Genomic DNA, 23661 nt, shown 5'->3' on the forward strand with positions numbered 1-23661 from the left:
GAGAAAACACCGGGACCGTCTGGATGTAATAGTCCGTGGAGGTGCTGCGGTGCTCGGCTGCACAGATAGGAAACCTCTCGGCTGTCAGGATGTACCGCTCTCGCGCTCCACGCTCTCTCACGCAGGCGCAGAACGTACGTGCTACTTGGCCGTCGGATGTAGTCTGTGTAGTCTGTTCAAATGCAACTGACACAGGGCGACGTGAGGCGACGTAGACGACGCAACAGTTGGCTTTCGTCGCCGCTAGTTATTTGATGTTGGTTTGGTGTGTCCGCACCTTTCTATGGGAAACACATGACGACAGTGGAACAGACTTTGACACAACACTAGCAGAGAAACCCAAACTCTCCAGCGCCAAGCAGACAGTCAGTACAGAGAGCAGAGTTAGCATTAGCATAGTGAAAGTTTTGACAGCAAACGTGATAGACTGTGCAGTTTTTGGATGTAAACCGAACCAATGTGAATGCCCTGTAACATCATAGCAGATATAATTGTATGTTTCACAACCATTAATGTTTGGTCAGCTGCTGCCAGTTAGCCTACAAGCTAACAAGCTAACAAGCTCACAAACAACATAAATAAAAGATGCTAACTACACTCACCATTCTGATATGTCTGCTAGTCGCTGAGTTTGGTGCACAACAGACTCCTCATGTGAGTCTGGGTCTGACTGGGGTCAAACATGTGTAGCTGAATCTCTCAGATGTTTACTCTAACGCTAATGTTGGCCATCTTAATGAGCAAACTCTCTGCAAGCAGTGAAGGTGGGTGAGGCAGAGGCCAGATCCAGAATTTCTCATTGAGGGAGAAGGAGAAGATCTACTATGTGGAAGAACATCCTAAACAAAGTAATAGTACAAGTGCATAATCTAAAATGTGTCTGGAGGGGGACTGCAAATATCTGACCCACTAAGATGCAAGCACCTGAATCATTTAACACCAACTCATATGTTATTAATATATCAGGATATAACCTGTAATTTATTGGCTGATCACCATGTTAAAAAATCTGTCCTGTAAACTCGACCAGTCTTTTCTGTAACAGACTGACAACCAGCTTGCTGTTTTATGAAACAGACCGACAGCACCGGTGTGCTCTGTTGCATTTGCAGCAATGACGAATGTTTCCTTTCTTTCTGTGGTATCTTGCTGACCCCCTCCCACTCCACGTCACTTACCTCCTCCTACTCACCGTCCCCCTTTGCTCTCTTCTCTTCCTCAGACTCTGATGATTCGGGACTGGTGGATGTGTATGATAATCAGTGTCATGTTTGAGTTCCTGGAATACAGCCTGGAGCACCAGTTACCTAACTTCTCCGAGTGCTGGTGGGACCATGTACGTACAAATATTACTTCTCCTTTGCTTACCGAAGAATCAACAGGTGTTAATATGAATATACTGCAATGAACAAACATCGGTATGACTGCAGGTGTGTTTGTTCGAATGTGTCCACATAAGATGGAGATTCTTGTGAGTCACCGTGAGAAGAGACTTGACCTGCAGCTGTGTACAGACTTATTCAAAATGTAGGATAACTGTATACATAAACATCAACAACAGAAAAAACATGACTGCATAGGCCACCTACTTTAGGTGGATGATTTGTTGTCCCAGAAATAATTGTGATAAATGATGCTATTGTCATTTTAAGACCGTTTTATACCACTAATATAATGATTATATAATAATTGCTGACCTTGATAAGTCGAATTATCGTGAAGAATTATATTGCTGAACAGTTGCAGACCTCATAGGGCTGGGCTGCAGTTGGACATTTTTCCAATAAGTCTGCAACTCAGTCTTGTTTTCTCACGAGCCATTCAGCAGGACAGATAGGTAAACTTCTCACCATGTGCTGAATTTACTCAAGTTTGCAAAGGTCACTGTACGTCTGAGCTGCTGCTCTGCAGTGACTGGTGAAAGCACAATGAGTGGGTTTACATGGACAGTTTAATTCCCTTTTAATAGGAATGAAAGTTCATTCCTATTATAAGTAGGGATGGGCAACACAAGCAAAAACACTATTCGAAAATCGTGGCAAGTATTCGACAATTTTTCGAATAATCCCCCCCCTAGACTGCCCTCGTGCGGTTAGGAGCTGAATTGCATGTCAAATAAAGGGGGGGAAATAAGAAAAATCGATTTTTCAAAAATAAAATGACTATTCGAAAATCGTGACCCATCCCTAATTAAAAGTGATCTTGTAAACACCTAATTCGGAATGAAAATGAAAATGTGCTTGAAAATTCATTCCGATGTAAGGGTCTGGAATATTCCGTTTCTAATTCCGAATGAAAGAATTTCTCGCACTTGTATACACTCATTCTTCTTTAAGTTCATTCTGCTCTTTCTGCGCATGCTCGTTTCCTTGCCCTTCTGGCGCGATGACTGGTATGCAGCAACGGGCTGAGATAGAGGAGTCGGACTCGTTGCACTCACCGGTTTCCATTCGCCACAGCACGGTCTTCTATCTCCCTCCTTCGACCTTCTACCTCCCTTCTCCTCCTCAACAGACGAAGCATTAGCAGAACAAGGTTGTGTTTGTACTGCTGCTTCAAGAATATCAGCAAAACAAACGAAAAAGGCACTAAGAACGGCGTCGTCAAGCATCTTGTTATCCGGAACGAGGACTACAGTGTTTTCTTCCGGTAAACGTAAACACGTAACATCCGCCCCGTCCCCTATCCAATCAGAAACCTTCCCTGCCCCAAACCTTGCACAGACCCAAATAAAGGCTAATAACTGATCTCCCATGTAAACCCTCATTCGGGATGAATATTTCCCATGTAAACTACCTGGAAAAACTTTAATTCCGAATGATTTCATTCAGATTTATTTCATTCCGAATGAGAAGCCATCATGTAACCACACCCAGCGTGGAGCGTTGTCTTGCATCAACAGTTGAGGAGGCATTGTGATTTTTCAATATCCTTGTGCTTGCTCCCTCCTTGCTATTAAGCTTTATGGTAGCAATTAAGTTGTTATTTGTTTGTATGATAAGAACTTCATGTCATGCCCCCGGGAAACAAGGTGGTCTAAGCAACACAAGTGATAGCAGGGAAAGTCATATAAGCACCATTAGGAAGTAATAGAGCAACATAATAGAATGTAAACAGACAGATATTGTTGACTATAAAAACATATTAAGTAGATTGCATCAATAGGACGTAAGGGCAGTTACTGAAGTTATTGCACAAACAACTGCTTTTTTAAAGTAAATATGAATAACAGTACAAGTTTATACATAATAGAGACTGAATATCTACTGTATGTGTAATTTTAAGAGGGAGACACAATTCTGAAGAGAAAGGATTTACATTAAAAACAAGGCCTGGCACACACACTGATGTTCTCATTTCATTCTGTCCGACAAATGTTTCGTCAAGTGTGAGTTTTCCTTCCTAGGTTGCAACAAAGCTAGAGTCAGGGAGATCTGTACGCGCCCACAAAGTCCTAAGAAAAGGTCTATCTTGTGTAGGTGGATCACAGTTGTGTAGGAATATCACTGTGTATTTTTTCTTTATTCTTTGATAAAATTGTTTTGCTTATCTTTCTCTAGTGGATCATGGATGTGTTGGTGTGTAACGGTCTGGGGATCTATTGTGGCATGAAGACCCTGGCCTGGTTGTCAATGAAGCCCTACCAGTGGCAGGGCCTGTGGAACATTCCTACATACAAGTACGACTTCATACCTGCTGCACTAATCATTGACAACAGCTGCCTTTCTAAAGCAAGATATGGTATATTCAAAAGTGTGATTGACCCACGATCAAAGCCCTGCTCTTATAGAATCAAACCATGGCATTTAAACAAATTATACTGATTTTAAAAGTATATTTCTGTAACTTCTCCACAATTATTATTATGAAAAAAATAGTGTGCATTAATGGGCTGGTATTGCCCCCTTTAATTACACATGCACCAACATTGCTGTGTTAGAAATGTACCTTTATTTATTTCCAACTGTGTCTCTGCCGTGTCCTCTCTCAGGGGGAAGATAAAGCGGATAGCATTCCAGTTCACACCGTACAGTTGGGTGAAGTTCGAGTGGAAGCCTGCTTCAAACCTTCGTCGCTGGCTTGCTGTGTTAGGCATCATCTTTATGGTGAGAAATAACCTGTTTTTTATTTATATGAAAAATGTGAAATAATAGGAGATGACAATACAGTGAAGATAGTGAACATGTATGGTCATGAAAGACATCCTCAACATACTGTACATGACCAAGAGTCAGTCCATGCTACTTAAGCTTCTTAACCTTGTTAACCTAAATGTTTTTCTACATTTGTCATCATTGTAATGTGATTACGTTTTTGATTGTTGGTTATGTAATAGACTTATGTAAGGTATACAGTATAGGCTTAAAAACATCACTGTGTACTTTCTGAAGCTCTTTAGCTTCATAGATTCTGCTTTTTTTTCTTTTTTGAACTAAAACTTATTTAGAAAAGTAATAAGTTAATGAACCTATGTCAGTAACAGTTATTTTCTCACTTTAATATTATTCAGATTTATTAATATATCAAAACATGATGATTAACCGCCTACAAATGTATTATGATATTCTCATTGCACCTACATTAAGACCTGTGTTATCCTATCTTGTACCGTCTTAGTTTCTCCTGGCGGAGCTGAACACCTTCTACCTGAAGTTTGTGTTGTGGATGCCTCCTGAACACTACCTGGTGCTGCTCCGCCTGGTCTTCTTTGTCAACGTGGGAGGTGTAGCCATGAGGGAAATCTACGACTTCATGGATGACCCGTGAGTAGCAGCTACATAAAGTTGACTGATGGGAAGTGCAGAGGTTGAATGGGTTCATAGGTTGACCACATGTACAAGTAGAGTTAGGTAGATCATACCGTGTCTGGAATACTGATCTATAACTGATGCCGCATTTTCACTGTATGGTTTGGCTCGACTCACCTCAGCTCAGTTTGGTCCCGACTGGTTTTGTCCATTTCATTTTCCACTGCAGATCGAAACTCCTCAGTGTAGGCAGGATTCTCAGCTAATCCTACTAAATGCAGGAATGGCCCACCTTACTCTGCTTTACTCTAAATGGCTTACCCTGACATTCTTAAGGCCCTGACACACCAAGCCAACGGTCAGCCGTCGACCAAAGTCGGGCCGTGGGTGAGCGTCTGTCAGCGTAGTTTTTGTGGTGTGTCCCGCACCGCCGGCCCTTTGGCGTCGGCGGCTTTTCGGCCAATTGAGCACGTTGAATCGGCGGCGGAGCTAGTCGGTGAGAGAGATCACTCTGATTGGCTGTTTAGGTTTTATTTCCTCGCCCCTGTAGCGATTGAATCTGCCTGTAGTGAAACCAGGGCTAACCGGTGCTTCCTCCTCAGGCTCCACTTCACTCAGCTGCCTGACAGATCCGCTGCCTCTCCCACTTTAACCTGAATAACAAACTGGAGCTAGCTGGGAACGGCTAGCGGAGTGTTAGCCGCAGCATGACTGGAGGGAAGCACAGCCAGTTAGCCTCCGCTAGTCTCTGAGCTAGCCCCGGCTCTCTGTTTGGATCCAACCGGAGCACCGAGCCCTGGTTTGTTATTCAGGTTAAAGTGGGAAGAAGCAGCGGGTTTGTCGGGCAGCTGAGTGAAGTGGAGCCTGCGGAGGAAACACCGGGACCGTCTGGATGTAATAGTCCGTGGAGGTGCTGCGGTACTCGGCTACACAGGTAGGTAACACCTCGGCTGTCAGGATGTATCACTCTGTCATTCCGCTCTCTCTCACGCAGGCGCAGAACGTACGTGCCACTTGGCCGTCGGATGTAGTCTGTGTAGTGTCTTCAAATGCAACTAACACAGGGCGACGTGAGGCGACGTAGACGACGCAGCAGTTGGCTTTCGTCGCCGCTAGTTCTTTGATGTCGGTTTGGTGTGTCCGCACCTTTACTCTACCCCAAACCAGTCCCACTCCTCATGCCTAAATCTAACCAGTTCAACCAACAAAGGCAACAAGTACTAGCCAATCATAGTGAGAGAAAGGCGGGTCATTCCTTCATTATCCTAGGATTCTCAAATTTGCTTGCCATAGTGATGCTGCATGAAACTGCTGTAACATTATCTTCAACACGACACTCGCCGAACTCTCAGTCAGCAACCAACCAGAGGAACATTTGCACTTCATCAGTTGCATGGTGTACTGTACAGTGTAATTTTGCAGGCTGCCATGTTTAAAAATCTGCGTTGAATGAATGAAACAATTGTGGTCACTATTGACGGTAGCTTGGCTGTTTAAAAATGTATGCAAGTGACGATTCTAGTGACGATTCTCTCTGAGCAGATAGTGGTCTGCAGTGCTTTAACTCCACCTTCTAGTATCGGCTCAGCTTGCTTGTAACCTCAACTGAGGTGGTACCAAAAAAGTACTTATTACAACTTTTGCTAATGGAAAACCAAGATAGAGTTGGTCAAGTCGAGTAGAGCTGTGTTGCACCACACAGTGAAGATGCATCATTAGAAACTTGCTGGCATCAACTTGTCCTGAGTGCAACACAACAACTGCTATAGTTGTGTGTTTTTTGTACAGTATATAAATATAGTATATAAATTTTGCTGAAGGATTTGTTTCCCACGTTTCCACGTCAGTAAAGATAGTGGTCCTTCATTCCCAATAGAGGTTGACGATAGTGTATTTTTAATGGCTGATATAATAACGATAGTTTGGAGCAGGAAAAAGCCGATAACACCTGCCAACCTTGACTTTAAACAGGCCTGTTATGACATGAACGGCACTAAACAGCCTTGTGGTAAAATCAGCTGTTCCCTGGGACAAAGTCACATTTTATATCGCCATAAAAATGTGGGGATAACCGCTTTCTGAGAAAATTATATCTGATGTACAGTGGAAAATGAGATTGAAAGTAAGTTGTGCATGTGTTGCTGGAGCGCACTGAGTGTCGGCCACTCCCGGTCTCGAGGTAATAATGAGTTAATGGTTGTTTAGGTTATCAGAAATTAATTTCACACACATTGCTAGTAGCTTGCTACTTAATTCCAATGAAATTATACGGACCATGCTTTGTAGTAAAACAGAGAAAGCTTATAACGCTATTCTATGACCAGCAACCTTATTATGCCCCTGATAAATAAGTAAAGCTGTCCTACATTAGGTAACTTTAATTTAAATCATACAAATAATCTAAAGCATACATTTTAGTACTTGCATGTGGGCTACTCTGTGCAAGGCTGCACCCACGTGACAAGTGGAGGTTACAGCTATCAGCCACTATCGGAGCCCTGTTCCACTATTAACGATACTTTATATAAAGTCCTATTAATAGGCCAAACCGATGAATCGGTTGACCTCTAATTACCAAGCAGAAAAAAAAGAGCAATAAGCAACACAGCAGTGAGGAGATAAATTCACCATAATAATTCCCACAAAGTTTTGTCAGCCATCCTGCAAGGGGACATTTCACTGACTGTATGATGTTTAGTCTTTGATGGTTATCTCTGTATGTGAATAAACTCATTTTTCCAGTTCAGTGCTAGTAGTAGTAGTAGTAGTACCAGTATGTGCAGCATGTGAGCTTGTTGTTGGAAAACCCTCAGAGCAGATTAGGGAGGGAGTGCATTTATCTGACTGATAGTAAGCTTCTTATCACATCTGCCTACAGAAAGCAAACATGTCTGACAAATATGCAAACATGTTGCATTGCCTTAAGCAATTGACAACATTTTCTTTTTCATAGTGAGGAGTCGCAGGCCAAACGAGCTTGGTCATTTCTTTCAGGTCGTTTGTGAGGGAAAGTTTTAAGTTGACTAAATCTGTGGCGTTATTTGTATCAGAATCCAACAAAAATGGTCCCGTTCACTGCAACAAAGAATGAGCAGTCAGCTCTACATAATGTAGCAGTTTTGTCTTAATTGATGGGTATATCAGTGTGTTGCTGCTTTCTAAAAACTTACAAACTATTTTACTTTAAAGTGTAGTAACTATTGTGCAGAAAGATTTTTCAGCAGCTCTGTAACCTTGAGTATTACTGTGATATAATGTCTATTTTGGGTGTCGCCTGCAGCACAGTCTCACCTACAAACAGTAAAAACATTCTCTCAGTTTGATGACTTTTCCATGATGACACCGTCTTGTGATTTTTCCCACAGGAAGTTCCACAAAAAGCTCGGCCAGCAGGCGTGGCTGGTGGCAGCAATCACGGTGACTGAGTTCCTCATAGTGCTCAAGTATGACCCCACCACCATCATGCTGCCCATCCCCTTCTTCATCATGCAGTGCTGGTTCTTAGGACTCCTCCTCATCTTAATCTGGACCCTGTGGCGGTTCTTCATCCGGTAAGACGCAGTGTGGGCAAGGGGGTACAGGGGTTAGAAATTTAGATAAAATTAGCTGCAAAGCTCCTTAACGACATAGGTCATGGATGCCTAAAAGAAATGATAAAATTCTGTGCTCATTCAGGAAGAGAAATTACTTTAAAAACAGGAGACTAAAGAAGCAAAGAAGGGATTGAGCTTTTCTTTTTTTTTTTGTGGCAGTTTAAAAATAATAAATTGCCATTTGTTCTCAGTCACCACTGCTTTGCAAAAAAGTACAGTTAAATCACAATAACCAATTGAATTTCATGAACATGGGTTACAAGGTTCCCACACATTTTTACCAATTAATTTTCAAAACTTTTCCGTAACTTTCCTATAATATTTCACTCCAGTTTCCTGACTTTAAGTAATTTAAAATGAGTAGGCTTATATAGTGATACAGCCATACATTATTAAGCATGCACCAGATATTTGCAGCTAAGCAAACTGCTAGTGCTTGCTAACTTTAGACATTGCAACAACCAGCTAGCTCCATATTCCAATCGACCAGACCGGCACATATGGATACGGCCAAAAACTTCAAGGCCACGCCCTTTTTTGAAGGATAGACAGCCAAAGATCCTGTAGATGTCAGTGCAATTTGACATGTGTTTGGATTACAGTTGGATTTGCTTCAGTCTTCCCTCATCCAAGTGGATCAATGACAACACAGTAGCCAGATATTACTCATGTATACATCTGTTAGGGGTGGGAATCACCAGAGGATCCATGATCCAATATAATCACGATAATTAAGTCACGATTATTGCGATCTTAAACATGTTGCGATATGCTGAGTATTGCAATAAAATATAGTCTTGTTTGTCAACATCTGTTTTATAAAGTCTGTTCACCTTACTGAAACCATTTTTTGCAGCAGCAAAATTTTTCTCGTGGATTGAAAAATGCAGTTGATTATATTATTCTAGTAGGCTACCTAAAGATTAATTAGTAATTGTAATATTAGTGATTTATACAATAAAATAGATTTTGACACATTTGTCACTGTTTGACGATACAGTATTGACACACAAAAATATTGCGATACTACGCTGTATCGATATTTCCCCCACCGCTAACATCTGCACATGTAAAGATGGTTACCTCATGGTATTTACCTTTTTGTCTCCTTATGTGATGTCACATTTATTTACCCAAAAAGGGGGCGCGGCCTTGGTGATAACATGATGGTGATCCGGTTTAAGTATATTTTGTGATACTAGTGACGTTTCAATGGTCACGCAGTGCAGCACTAGATTTTAAATTAGTAATACAAGGATCATATTTCACACATCATAGACATGTTTTGGGATTTTTATAAATATATTTAAAACAGTGTATAGTCAAAAAATCTCTTAAACGCTAATTCCAAACCATTTCCAGGCCTGGAAAACAGTTTTGCTAATTCATAACTTTTCCAGGAATCTGATGGACATGGGAACCCTGGGTTTATGTGCATGTGATCCAATGAGCGTTCTTCATCAGTAGGCCCTGTATCTGATTTTCCTTTTCCTCCTGACCTCATGCAGTGATATATTTTAGGTTGCTTTTGGTTTGATTCACCTTCTGTTGAGTAGTGCTCCTGTGAAGCGCAGCCATGCCCCAGCATGTTAAGCTTTTTGTCTGCTTTCTCCTTCCCCATCCTCCCTCCCTTCCTTTCTCCCACCCAACTCCTTCCTGCCCATGCTCAGCAGTAATGTCCATGTCCAGTGAGGTAGGTATAGGAGAGAGGCGTTTCCTCCTATCAGCAGTTTTGTATTTTGTTTTATTTCCCCTCTGAGATGTCACTGTTTGGATCCATACTTATACTCAGAAGATCTTTGGGATCCTCTAGACAACACAAGATGTTACTCCACATGGGTCCGTCTCCTGCATGGCACTTTAAATTTTTCTTTAGTCTTTATTTTTACCATTTCCTTTCACATCATTTCTATTCTTAGATGCAGTGAGTCAGATAAGTAACACAGACGTCAGCCAGCATGCTGACATTGTAGAAGTGATAGACAGGAGACAAAGGGGGTCACTGAATGAAACCAAAATAAAGTGTTGGCACACTTCACACACACATGTGGTTGTCAGCATGCCGGCTCCTCCAGCTGAACTGCCCTTCACCTGATGAGAGCCAATCAGATCAGCCCTCATGGTGCACGTCGTCCAGTCATACAGCACAGTGCATCAACGACACCAGACACTACAGCATGCCGTTTAATTGTAAAACACGCTGGGTGGAATCGTATTTGCAAATGGTTATAATGCATTTAGATTTCTCTGGTTACAAATAAGTCACTTTTACCCCTAAAGAAAAGCATTGTGACCATTATTGTGTTGTTAGGGTGGGAGAAGGTGCGCATGTACCTCCTGTTACTGTTAGTCTCACTGAGCTAAAGCCTGTCTACACCTGGTATCAACATCTGTCTCTGTGATCTGAACACAAGTGGAGAGCTGAGACACATAACCTTTCACACCTGTATCTATAATACGTCTGAGGCTGACCACTTGTATTCAGAATTTATTGCTTATATGTGACTTGCCCTAAAAAGTCAAAGGGCCCTGCGCACAGTTACTGTGTCCACACTAGCTGCTCACCAGCATGTTCGCCAGTCACGTTAGCGGTTGTGTTAGTGCAGCTGGAGATACCACTGTCAGCAGAATTCAACACATCTCCTTCCATAGGGCAAAAAAACGATGGCCGATCAGACAACACTTCGTCTAACTCATCTTAAAATGGGCAAGTTAAAGACCGACCATTACATCCTACACATCCTACATTGATGGCTTATTTTTCTGTTACGTGCTTGTCGGGGGACTAGTCAGGATGCATCAGCGTAGAGTGTACACTATAAAAGGTCTGGTCAAATGTGTCCCAGACCACCACAGTGCGTCTTGGTGGTTTACGCTTTTATTTCCTCTTGTGATGGGATCACCAAAGCCCCATGTCATTACCAGGTATAAACAGGCTCAAAGAATTATCTGCAAACACAATTTGACCCAGTTGTTCAGGTTCAGGTGTGTCACATCCGTCTCCATCATCTGCTACACTACATTAGCATCAGCAGACAAAGGTGAGTATTGTGGGGATGTGAAGAGGTTTGGTGCTCCACCATTAAAGGATAACTTCGGTATTTTGCAACCTGGGCCCTATTTCCCCATGTGTATGTGTGTGTATGATACATAGGTACGACTCGTTCTAAAATTGGTTCAGTATTGAGGGAGGCGGATGCAGCCGGCAGCCGCGAAACGAGCTAAAACGGTAACGGGGGCAAATGCGTCCCGTATAAGTTTAAGCATTAAAAGTGCTTTTTTCGCCACTGACCGGTTCACATCGCCAGTGCTATCTCTGTAAATAGCATACTAAGCGTTTCCCTGACCCTTCACCTCCTCCCGGCTGTGACGTCATCTCGTGAGAGCTTTGCTTGTTGCTGGAAGAAAACAGAGGAGCCATGCTGAGCGCCGCTGGTTGTCCCGGAGTACAGTTGAGAGTTTTACTGCATCGATTGAAAACAATGGTTCGTGTTTGTGCTTATCCGAATTGCAAGAACAGGATGTCGCGCAACACCCCGTACAGCTTTCATAGGCTGCCTTTGTCGGACGGCGAGATGCTGAAGTTGTGGCTAGTTGTGCTACAAATGGATGCTAACACTCCTGTCCAGACACTGCGCCTTGCAGACCATCGGGTCTGCAGTGCTCACTTCTCCCAAGATGACTACTGCCAGCCGAAGAAGAGAAGACATCCAATCCCGAAACACCTCTTCCTCAAGAAAACGGCTGTCCCACGAGTAGAGAGAGCTACAGACACAGTGGAGCAAAGCTCTCGCGAGATGACGTCACACAGCCCAGAGGTAAGGGAAACACTTAGTATGCTATTTACAGAGATAGCACTGGTGATCTGAACCGGTCAGTGGCGAAAAAAAAAGCACTTTTAATGTGCAAACTTATACGGGATGCATTTGCCCCCGTTACCGTTTTAGCTCGTTTCGCGGCTGCCGGCTGCATCCGCCTCCCTCAATACTGAACCAATTTTAGAACAAGTTGTACCTATGAATCATACGCACACATACACATGGGGAGATAGGGCCCAGGTTGGGTTACATCGATGGTATATAACCAGTAATGGCATATGCATAAGAGGTAGCCAGATTAAGACCTACGTCCACGTAGCGGACGGCTCCGAGCAATTTTGGCTGAATTGTTTGTCAGAAGGCAGTGATGTTGTCACAGCTGCTCCTTGAGATACTGTCTATCCCGAGCTATGTGATTTGTCACTCAGAAACAGACAGAAAAGTCTATTTATGGGAAGGAAGTGTTGCTGGTGAGTGTTGAACCTTTATCACCACAGAAGGTAGAGTAGGTCGTCCCCTAATCGGAAGATCAGCGGGTCGATCCTCGGTTCCTCCAATCTGCATGTCGAAGTATCTCATCCCAAATCGTTCCCAATGGCTGTTCCATCAGTGTGTGAGTGTGTTAAGAACTGCCACCTTGTATGGTAGCCTCAGCCACCAGTGTATGAATGTGTGTGTGAAAGAGTGAATGTGACGCGTAGTGAAAAAAGCGCTTTGAATGGTCAGATGACTAGAAAGGTGCTATACAAGTGCAGGTCCATTTACCATCTCCCCTGTGTTGTAAGCTTGTTAACTGTGTAGTCAGCCCTGTGTTAACATAGCATTATGTTAGCCACCTAGCAGACGTTGTCACAGAAACAAAAGCCACGAGTCGCTTGGACAAAGTGCTCCTTGCTGTCCTGCCACCACCTTTCTGCTAAAGAAAATCACAATGTGGACACACACCTTTAGACACTTCAATCAGTTATTCACAGCTCATAGAGTATTATGCTCTTAAGTAAACCAAAGTTTTCTTATTAATTATCCCTCGAAGAACTTGGCACTGGTATTTGATTCTTGCAATTTAGCATCTCCATGACGATAGAGGGGGAGTGCCAACCTCTTTGGACTTCTTGCTTTTCTCCATGACGATGCATATCATGGTTGAGAGAGAAAGTGACGTAGCTTTTCTTTAGAAAGTAAAGGTGTCAGCAGCATCACATTTGTTGTCTCAACAAATAAAATGGTCGTTGTAGAGTGTGAAAACTCATGGGTTATTTTAGACAATCAACAGTCTTAAATCAGCTTCCTTACTTTCAGATACTCTAAATTTAAGTGTTTCCTTTTTATCTTTGTTGTGTTGAGGTTTAAAAATGACAAGTATTTTGCTGAAAAACAGATAGAAGACCTCAGGAACACGTCTGTTTTATTTTAATTGCTCAATGTGTTTTCCATGAGGAAGCGCATTGAGCAATAAAGCTGGTGGAACAGAATCTAGCCATGAGGAACTGTTCCCGAGGCTGTTAACTGTGTCCTCTCTTTTCTCACAGTGACATCACACTCCGTTACAAAGAGACCCGTCGACGCAAACAGGAAGTCCCCACGGACCGGGACCGTCCTCTGGGCAACGGCAGCACAGCCACCCCATCCGGGCGGAGCAAGCTGAACGGCAGCTCCGAGACGGTGCGGCACAGGAAGTCCTGAGACGGGAGAGCACGAGTCGTAACCGGTCTGTCAGCAGCAACAGGACGAGGTTTGATGGCGCGAAATGAAAAGACTGAAGGAGAGTCGTGACACAAAGACACACGTAGAGGCAAACCGATGGACACATGTACGTGCTGTGTAGACTTTTTTTGTGCCTACATGAACCAAGTAGTCATTCAACAGAGGCGAGGGGGTGGAAGGGGCAATTTTCATTCGGTGCATTGCCTAGTTATTGTCTTACTACAGGGATTTACCTCATTCTATTTTTTAAAAGCATTTGGGGAATTATACATAGGACAAGATACATTTTTTGTGTTATTTATACATTAGTTTGGAAGTTGGGTGATGAGGGGAAACAGAGTGGAAGGGGGGATAAAGGTGATCAGGGAAGCAGACAGACACGTGACCAATAATCGACAGCAGTTCTCCGTTTTCTCAGCTGCACATTTTGTCTTTGAAAACAAGATTGCGGAAAAATGCCCGCCTCTGTAAATACGCTTTATTCTGTGCAGTCGCATCAGTGCAGGTGAGAAAAAGGAGTATTGGGAGCAGTGACACGTTTCAGTAGGTGACTGATGTTCAGTATCACCCTGGGGTTTGGGCCACGATATCGCCAAGCAGCAGTTATAATGGAGCTTGGTTAGTGACGACACATTTCTATTATGTTCAGTTAATATTCTACTTTTTGTCTATCGTATTCCAACGCATCTTTGAAAGTTAAGAGTACTCTTTTTTTTCTAAGGGTTGGTTGCAAGCTCCAGACACATCATGTACACGTGGGAGACAACGTCAGCTTTTCATTGACAGTTCACGGTTCTGATTCCCAGAGAACCTCGGGTCCTTGTAACTGCTGGGGATCCTCGCTCAGTCTGACAGAGAGAGGAGGAACTGGCCGAAGCCTTTCGCTCCTCTCAGACAAACGACAAGTTTGTTTAAAAAAAAAAAAAAAAAAAAAAGAAAGAAAGAAAATCATGATGTACCATACTCTAGTTATTTAACTGCTGATTATACAGAAATATATGGGGTAGAGTTTGGGTGTTTTTTTTGTAAATGTTTTGTCACTACTGTTGTTTCTTTAGGGTAAATGGATTCTGAACACTAGATTGTACTCCAGTTCCTTTTTGTAAAAATGAGGAATCTGCAGCACTATGACGAACACATCCATGACAATCACACTGACAGGAAGACGTGCTCCCTTCTCATGGAGACATGTCGACTCACACACGGTGCAGTAAGGAATGGCAGAGATCAGGATGTCCCTCCATTGTAACAGGACTGTAAATAAGGCTGGGCTCAGCGGATTCAGTCACATCAGAGGGTGAATTTAATATCTGATTCCTTTTATGCCAAATGTATTTTTTAAATTATTATTTAATGCTTTAATTTTATTAAAATGTCACGTTCTGCTGTGTCTGAATCACCTGAAACGAAACCCGCCTTAACATGGGAGAAATGAAGGTTTAGGCCCCAGTCAGACAGCGTGTGAAACACGAGGTGCATCGCAATGCCTTTTCTTGGTTGAAGCCTGCCCCGATCGGACAGAGCGCTTTTTGCAGCTTGTGGCGTCTTTTCACCTGTCTTAACCGCTGTTTTGCTGTAAAGTACTCACAAATCTGTACCTTTACAATCTGACAGCCAGAGAGCACTTGCTCTGATTGAAGATGAGAGGTTGTTTCCAAATGGTACAGTATGTTGATCACAGGGAATCAGAGACCCTTAGACAGAGTAGAAATCACAGGGAGTACCACCAGCTGGTCCAGCAGCTTTACCTGGATGATGGTTGGTTTAAGGCTTATTTTAGGATGAGTTGGGGACAGTTCAGGGTACAATCTGCTGTTAATCGTCAGGCCTAATTACAGCTAGTAAGACGTTAGAAAGTAGATATGTCTCAGCCCGCCCACGGCAACATAAAAGTGACATTACGGTAGCTTCACACTAACCATGTACGCTGCTACTTCTTGTCATAACCACCATGAAAGGCCCACCTCAATTCATTTTAATTTGACAATAGGGAAACTTTTTTTGTCGTACTTGAGGTGTCCAGCTGTATAGAGTAAAGAAAATGCAAGGTGCTCAGCAATGCAAAAGCAGTAATCACTCATTGAAAACCAGGCTGCTAAAAGGTGCTTTGTTTGATCGGAGCCTTAGTTGCGTTTGGTTTGGGCAGAGAACCATCCGTCTCCAGCTCTGCAGGGTTGACACATTGCACATGCAACAAGCCAAAGCTTAGATGTCATTCTTGCTAAAGCCATAAATACCACTCAGACCCACTTGAGCCGCTCAAACAGCTGTTAAACCTCATTTAGATTCCTTTTCATTTCAACTAAAGCAGAGTCCAAAACCACTGGGATTAGTCGTGTCGGCAATTTTTATGTTACTAATGGAAATTAAGACCTGGAGGTCAGACCATCGAAACCAAATTTACTTATGGGAAAATTGTGGACCTCAACTCTCCTGTTTCTGTAACACTAATTGTCTCTCATTCTGAATATGTGGAATCATCTTAGTTGCTTTTTCTCTTGTAAGTTACAAACAAAATTGTTAAATGTAGTGATGTAAATGAATCAACTGAAAATTATTCCTAAGCTATTTTGATGATCGATCATGTTTCAGTGATTATTTTTTTCCAAGCAAAAACACCAAACATTCTGTGGTGGCCTCTTGCTGCTGTTTTTTGTCTGATGTAATACTTAACTAAATATCTTTGGGTATTGGATGAAACTACAACTTCATAGTGGCTATTTTTCACTTTTTTTTTCAGACCTTCTTTAAACAAAATGATCATGTAGCCAAGAAAATAATCAACAGATTAATCGATAATAAATTAGTAGTTGTTGCAGCCTTATTTAAATATTCTTAACTTAATAATGCTCAAAAAAAAAAGCTTTACACTTAAATCCAACTGATTCAAACTGAAAATAACACTGTTGCTTCCAGTCAGGTTGGATCTTCTGTTTCCAAAAAATGTCCCTCAGAAAGCTTTAGTCTTTGTCCTGTCCAGGTCTTGTGACTGTCAGAGAATCAGCTGTAAATTTTTTGTGTCACTCATCGTGTCCCGGTGGCTACATACTGCATAGTTGAAGACTAAGTAAACGACATCTGTGAATCTATCTCCAAATTTCCCTCTTGTAAACTAGGCTGATGTTTAATGACACTATAGTAATTTTCTAGTGAATGTAATCCAGTAGAATCTGCTGTTCAAATGAGAGGGTTAGTCATCATGTTTCTTTTGCCACAAACACTAAACTGAAGTTTGCTTCTTTTTTTTTTTGTTGCAAAGATCATTCTCATGCTCATTCAGGCTGCAACTGTTAAAATATTTCACCCTCTTCTTTGAATATAAAGATTACTGTTCAAATTTAAAACCCTAAAATCAATGTTTGTACGCGTTATCCAGTGCTGTGCTAATTCAGTTGCTTGTGAACTTGGTAGAAGTTCAGGAAGTTTGCTTTCTTTCCCTCCTTTCGTAAATGAAGCCTTTTAGACACGGGATGGGGTTTCACTGTGTACCTGTGTCCATGCCTTGGGTCGGTCAAAGTGCTTCTGTCCGACTTAAACCAACCCAAGTCATGAATTTGCACATCAGCTCTGAAACCACAAAATACTGAATTCAGGAAGTGGACTCATTAATGAGCTGTAGAACTAAACAGGAACTGGCCTCCCCCACTGATAAAGGACCTCTTCCTTTAGTGTGTTTTAGGGTTCAGTGTAGTTTCACTTGCAGCCACATGGGGGCAGTAGATGTTCTGTTACTGTCTCTGCCCTGTGTTCTTGTCTCCTGGACAAGAAGTCATTCGCAACTTGCTGTAAAAGCCATTTTCAACTTGGTTTGTGTAAATGTGAACATGTTAAAGATCTTAAAAACTGAAATATGCTGCTGCACCACATAATTTTATAATGTTTTCAATAAAATCAACAGAAAACCTGAATTTAGTCCGCTTGGTTTTTATCAAATCAAAGAGGTAAGTATGAGTTTAAATTTGAAAGTACTGTCAAACAACATTTCAATATGATTTTAGAAAACATCAGAAAAGTGTTATGCAAATACACTATTCCCTTTTTAAGTTTTGTTACTCTCCCAGTGTCAGACACATGAAAAAACCCCATTTAATTATAGCAGTTTTTACCCAAAAGAGGAGCACTGGCGATTCATGATTTGAGCAGTGAAGTCCCACTTCTCCTTTATTGCATAGTTGTACCCATCTTTCACCTGAATAATCGTGCATAGCCCAGTAAACTGCAATAAACCCCAGAAAGAAAATGTCTGTCATCATGTGATGCATTTAATTCCCGGGGTTTATTATAACATAAATACTGTAGTTCGCACACATCTCTGTGTGTAGTGCAGTCATCAGTACGGTTAAAAAAAAAACTTTCTGGACTCCCTGAAGCAGCTGGAGAGTAATTAAAAAAACTGACCCCCAAAAGCATTACAAAATGCTGTTACAACAAAGCAGTGCACTGAATATATGTGGAGCGTAAAATGCATAGTGTAGTACAGAAGGGTGTGAGAGGAATCATTTCACAATCAAATTACAAGAACTACATAAAAATTTCAGCTCTAGACTTCTTAAAAAAGATGTACACCTGAGATCTTCCTCTGAAAATGTACCACGGCCACTTTGGTTAAAGGTTAAGAAGATCAGCCAGGCGAGCTGGATGTTCTTTGGTGACTTTACGGTAAAAGGCACAACACGAATGTTCTCAAAGTCAAGGTGGAATCAGATCTAACAGTATTTACGATGCAAAAATGTGCAAAAATAGTGTCGATGTGCTCAGTCACATTTTATCCATCTGTTCAACAGGGATGTTAAGATCTCTAATCAAAGCTAAAAACATTAATAGAAAATCTTGCAAAGAATATAAAACTGGTTCTAAAAAGACATTTCAAAATGCACGAATCAGTAACTACATTGATTAGTTTTTCAGTAACGAACAGGATAGCGGCACGTTAACAATCCAATAGCTGCCTATTTTCAGCGTCCAAGAAATATAATCTGAAAATAAAAATAGCTTTTGTTTTTTTTTTTCTTTCTACGATCTAACCAGTTTGAAGCCTTGGCCAGTGTCAAGTATCGCTGGTGGAAACCAGTTTAGTTTGACTCGCTTCAGACATCGCAGGCAGATGCTGTAGAGCGACAGCGCCTTGAGACCGCTGCTCCACAGCGCCAACTGGACCACCGGGTAGGTCATTCGAGGGAAGTATATGCTCCAGTGGTTGGTAACATCACTTCCTGTTGGCAGGTGCAGTGTGTAGTCGCTCCAGTGTTTGGAGATGCCATAGGTGGCAGAGACCGCCCTGCCCCTCTCAGACCACCGGATGTCGCTGTTTGAGTTGCAGTTATACTCCACCCACTGAGAAGTGAAGTCTCCGAGTTGCGGGGGTTCCTGCAGCTCAACATCTGTCACTCGGACAAGCGTTGCTCCCTGAACAGCCACGTACAGACCCTCCACCTTCTTCACCTCTTTCACCCACGCCAACGAGTTGTCACAGTCAAGCACCAAGATGAGGCGCGAGCAGAAGCTGCCATTCTTCTCCCTCCACCACTCCAAGATCTGATCCAGGCGAAGTGTGTCTCCTCCTGATGATGAACACAGAAACCAGCTGATTACAGATCACAAAGAAACAAACAATGCATAAGGAGAACAATAAAAGATTTTTTTTTAAAAACCTCAATATAGTATGATTAAAAAAATGTCATAGTATAGTATGATAAAAATAAATCATAGTATAGTATGATTAAAAAAAACCATCCTAGCATAAAATGTCATAAAAAAAAACCTCATAGTATAGTATGATGAAAGGTCATACAATAGTATCACAGAAAAACTTAGGATAGTATGGTAAAAAAAATCATAGTATAGTATGTTAAAAAAAAAAATCAAGAAAGTCATACTATAGTATGATTAAAAAAAGTCATAGTATAGTATGTTAAAAAAAAAAATCAAGAAAGTCATACTATAGTATGATTAAAAAAAGTCATAGTATAGGTCATACTATAGTATGATTAAAAAAAGTCATAGTATAGTATGTTAAAAAAGTCATAGTATAGTATGATAAAAAAAAGTCATAATATGGTATGGTAAAAAAAAAAAAAAACATAGTATAGTATGATTAAAAAAAGGCATACTATAGTATAATAAAAAAAGTCATAGTATGATTAAAAAAAGGCATACTATAGTATAATAAAAAAAAAGTCAGTATAGTATGATAAAAAAAAAAAGTCATAGTATAGTATGATAAAGAAAAAGTCATAGTGTAGTATGATTAAAAAAAAGTCATAATATAGTATGGTAAAAAAAAAAGTCATAGTATAGTATGATTAAAAAAAAGTCAGCATAGTATGATAAAAAAAAAATCATACTATAGTATGATAAAAAAAAGTCATAGTATAGTATGATTAAAAAAGTAGTATGATTAAAATAGTATCGTATGACGTCAAAATGTCATGAAAATTGCCCTAGTATAGTATGGCGTGAAAATTTCATGAAAAATGTCATAGTATAGTATGACGTCAAAATGTCATGAAAATTGCCATGGAAAAGTATGACGTTAAAATTTCATGAAAATTGCCATAGAAAAGTATGACGTTAAAATTTCATGAAAATTGCCATAGTATAGTATGACGTTAAAATTTCATGAAAAATGTCATAGTATAGTATGACGTCAAAATGTCATGAAAATTGCCATAGTATAGTATGACGTCAAAATGTCATGAAAAATGTCACGGTATAGTATGACGTGAAAATTTCATGAAAATTGACATAGTATAGTATCACGTGAAAATTCCATGAAAAATGTCATAGTATAGTATGACGTCAAAATGTCATGAAAATTGCTATAGTATAGTATGACGTCAAAATGTCATGAAAAATGTCACAGTATAGTATGACGTGAAAATTTCATGAAAATTGCCATAGTATAGTATCACGTGAAAATTTCATGAAAAATGTCATAGTATAGTATGACGTTAAAATGTCATGAAAATTGCCATGGAAAAGTATGACGTTAAAATTTCATGAAAATTGCCATAGTATAGCATGACGTTAAAATGTCATGAAAATTGCCATAGTATAGTATCACGTGAAAATTTAAATGTCATGAAAATTGCCATAGTATAGTATCACGTGAAAATTTCATGAAAAATGTCATAGTATAGCATGACGTTAAAATGTCATGAAAACTGCCATAGTATAGTATCACATGAAAATTTCATGAAAAATGTCATAGTATAGTATGGCGTGAAAATGTCATGAAAAATATCACAGTATAGTATGACGTCAAAATTTCATGAAAATTGCCATAGTATATTATGACGTGAAAATTTCATGAAAATTGCCATAATATGATAAAAGACATCATAGTATAGTATGATAAAAAAGTCATAGTATAGTATAATAAAAGACATCATAGTATAGTATGATAAAAGACGTCATAGTATAGTATGATAAAAAAGTCATAGTTTAGTATGATAAAAAAAAGTCATAGTATAGTATGATAAAAAGTCATAGCAGTATGATAAAAAAATATCATAGTATAGTACGTCAAAAAAAGTCATAGTATATTATGTTAAAAAACTCATAGTATAGTATGTCAAGGTATAGTATGATAAAAAAAAAAATCATAGCATAATATGTCATGAAAAAAACCTCATAGTATAGTATGTTATGACCTAGGTCATTATGGTAAAAAAAAAAGTCATAGTATAGTATGTTAAAAATAAATCAGAGTATAGTATGATAAAAAAAATCATAATATAATATGTTAAAAAAAAAAAGTCAAAGTATAGTATGTTAAAAAAAAAAGTCATAGTATAGTATGATAAAAAGTCATAGTATAGTACGATTAAAAAAAATAGTATAGTATGGTAAAAAAAAATCATAGTATAGTATGTTTAAAAAAATCATACTATAGTATGATAAAAAAAAATCATAGTATAGCATGTTAAAAATAAATCCTAGTATAGTATGATTAAAAAAAAAGTCAAGGTATAGTATGATAAAAATAAATCATAGTCTAGTATGATAAAAAGTCATAGTATAGTATGATAAAAATAAATCATAGTCTAGTATGATAAAAAGTCATAGTATAGTACGATAAAAAAAATTAGTATAGTATGTTAAAAAAAATCATAGTATAGTATGATAAAAATAAATCATAGTATAGTATGATTAAAAAAAAGTCAAGGTATAGTATAAAAAAAAACCCATAGTATAGTATGTTATGACCTAGGTCATTATTTTTTTTTAGTATTTTCCTTGTGTTGATCTGTGTGACCTTTAAGATGTTCTCTTCCTGTCAGAATGTGTGCATGTGTTGAAGTTTGATTGGTTCTAGCGAGGCAGGTCGTGAATGCTGATTGGGCTGGCACAAGAAGATTGTTGACACCGGATTGGCCCACTTGGAGTCAGAGCGCTTTTAAACCTTAAGCTGAGAGAAGCTATTCCCTCCTTTCACCTTTCCACCACCAACAATGCCCGAAGTATACTTAGATTGTGTTTGTGATGTGTGGGAGTACCTGCACGCAAGACTCCTCAGCCTAGCAAATTAGTGTGTGTGTATTTCTTGATAACTCTGTTAAGTAGTAGAGATATTCAATTGTTGTTGAGTAGGTGAGTAGAGTTTTGTTTAGCAGCTTTATGTTTAGGATAATTAGTAGGTTTTTCTTGTATCTTTTGTTGTAGAGCACTGTAAATAGAGCACTTAGAGCAGTTTGAGTAGGAGTGAGATGCCTGTTTTTGTTTGGGATTGCCATGTTCTTTTCCCCTGTTTTTTTAAATGATAGAAGTTAAGGTAATCAATTTGTCTTTTGTTTCAGGTAAGTTTATGGACAATCAGTATATTTTTGTTTGTTGTTTTAGGCACTGCTCACATCCAAAGATCAAATAAACTACTTCTTTGTTGTTTAAAAACTGTGTTACTGGCCTTTCTTGGGAGTGGGAAGAATGGGGAGTCACACATCAGGTTATGTCTAGGTTTCAAAAAAAAATCATAGCATAGTATGATTTTTTTTTTTTTTTTTTAAAAAGGTCATAGTATAGTATGATAAAAAAGTCATAGTATAGTATGATAAAAGAAGTCATAGTATAGTATGATAAAAAAAAGTCATAGTATAGTGTGATAAAAGAAGTCATAGTATAGTATGATAAAAAAGTCATTGTATAGTATGATAAAAGAATTCATAGTATAGTATGATAAAAAAAATCATAGTATAGTATGATAAAAAAATCATAGTATAGTATGATAAAAAAAAGTCATAGTATAGTATGATAAAAAAATCATAGTATAGTATGATAAAAGAATTCATAGTATAGTATGATAAAAGAAGTCATAGCATAGTATGATAAAAAAAAATAAAAGTATAGTATGATCTTAAAAAGATCATAGTACATTATAATGTCAAAAAAACATTGTATAGTATGATATAAAATAGTATGCCGGGGACCCCCTATAATACACCGGGCACCTTCTCTCCTTCTCTCTCTCATGTCCTGTTACTGCATCTTGCTAACTCGGCTTCTTCTCCGGACCCTTTGCGCTCCACTATCTTGCAGGTTAACTTATATCACAGCGGTGCCTGGATAGTGTGACGTGTGTGGTTGTGCTGCTGCCGTGGTCCTGCCAGATGCCTCCTGCTGCTGCGGTTATCATTAGTCATACTTCTACTGTTATTATACACATATGATTATTGTCACATACATATACTATCAGATATAAATATTTACTTTCAACATATTTTACCACAATAGCCAGAATCATAATTATAATATTATTACTTTCAGTAATGTTGTTGTAAGCTACTGTCATTACCGTCTGTC

At 39.7% G+C, this 23661-nt stretch overlaps 2 protein-coding genes across 2 annotated transcripts in view; one reads left to right on the forward strand and one right to left on the reverse strand.

The window, feature by feature from the left end:
- The window catches only part of ptdss2 (phosphatidylserine synthase 2), a 36746-nt gene extending 18975 nt beyond the window's left edge, over positions 1–17771 (forward strand). Inside the window, exons 8-13 of the mRNA XM_050072160.1 lie at positions 1223–1336; positions 3561–3679; positions 3992–4106; positions 4618–4763; positions 8114–8299; positions 13689–17771. Coding sequence (XP_049928117.1) covers positions 1223–1336; positions 3561–3679; positions 3992–4106; positions 4618–4763; positions 8114–8299; positions 13689–13842 — 834 coding nt within the window. The 3' untranslated portion in view covers positions 13843–17771. The remainder of the gene's footprint in view (positions 1–1222; positions 1337–3560; positions 3680–3991; positions 4107–4617; positions 4764–8113; positions 8300–13688) is intronic.
- The window catches only part of tmem168b (transmembrane protein 168b), a 12326-nt gene continuing 4550 nt past the window's right edge, over positions 15886–23661 (reverse strand). Inside the window, exon 4 of the mRNA XM_050072159.1 lies at positions 15886–19424. Within this exon, the coding sequence (XP_049928116.1) occupies positions 18877–19424 (548 nt within the window). The 3' untranslated portion in view covers positions 15886–18876. The remainder of the gene's footprint in view (positions 19425–23661) is intronic.

This window comes from Epinephelus moara, chromosome 20 (assembly GCF_006386435.1).
Source record: "Epinephelus moara isolate mb chromosome 20, YSFRI_EMoa_1.0, whole genome shotgun sequence".
Classification (NCBI taxonomy): domain Eukaryota; kingdom Metazoa; phylum Chordata; class Actinopteri; order Perciformes; family Serranidae; genus Epinephelus; species Epinephelus moara.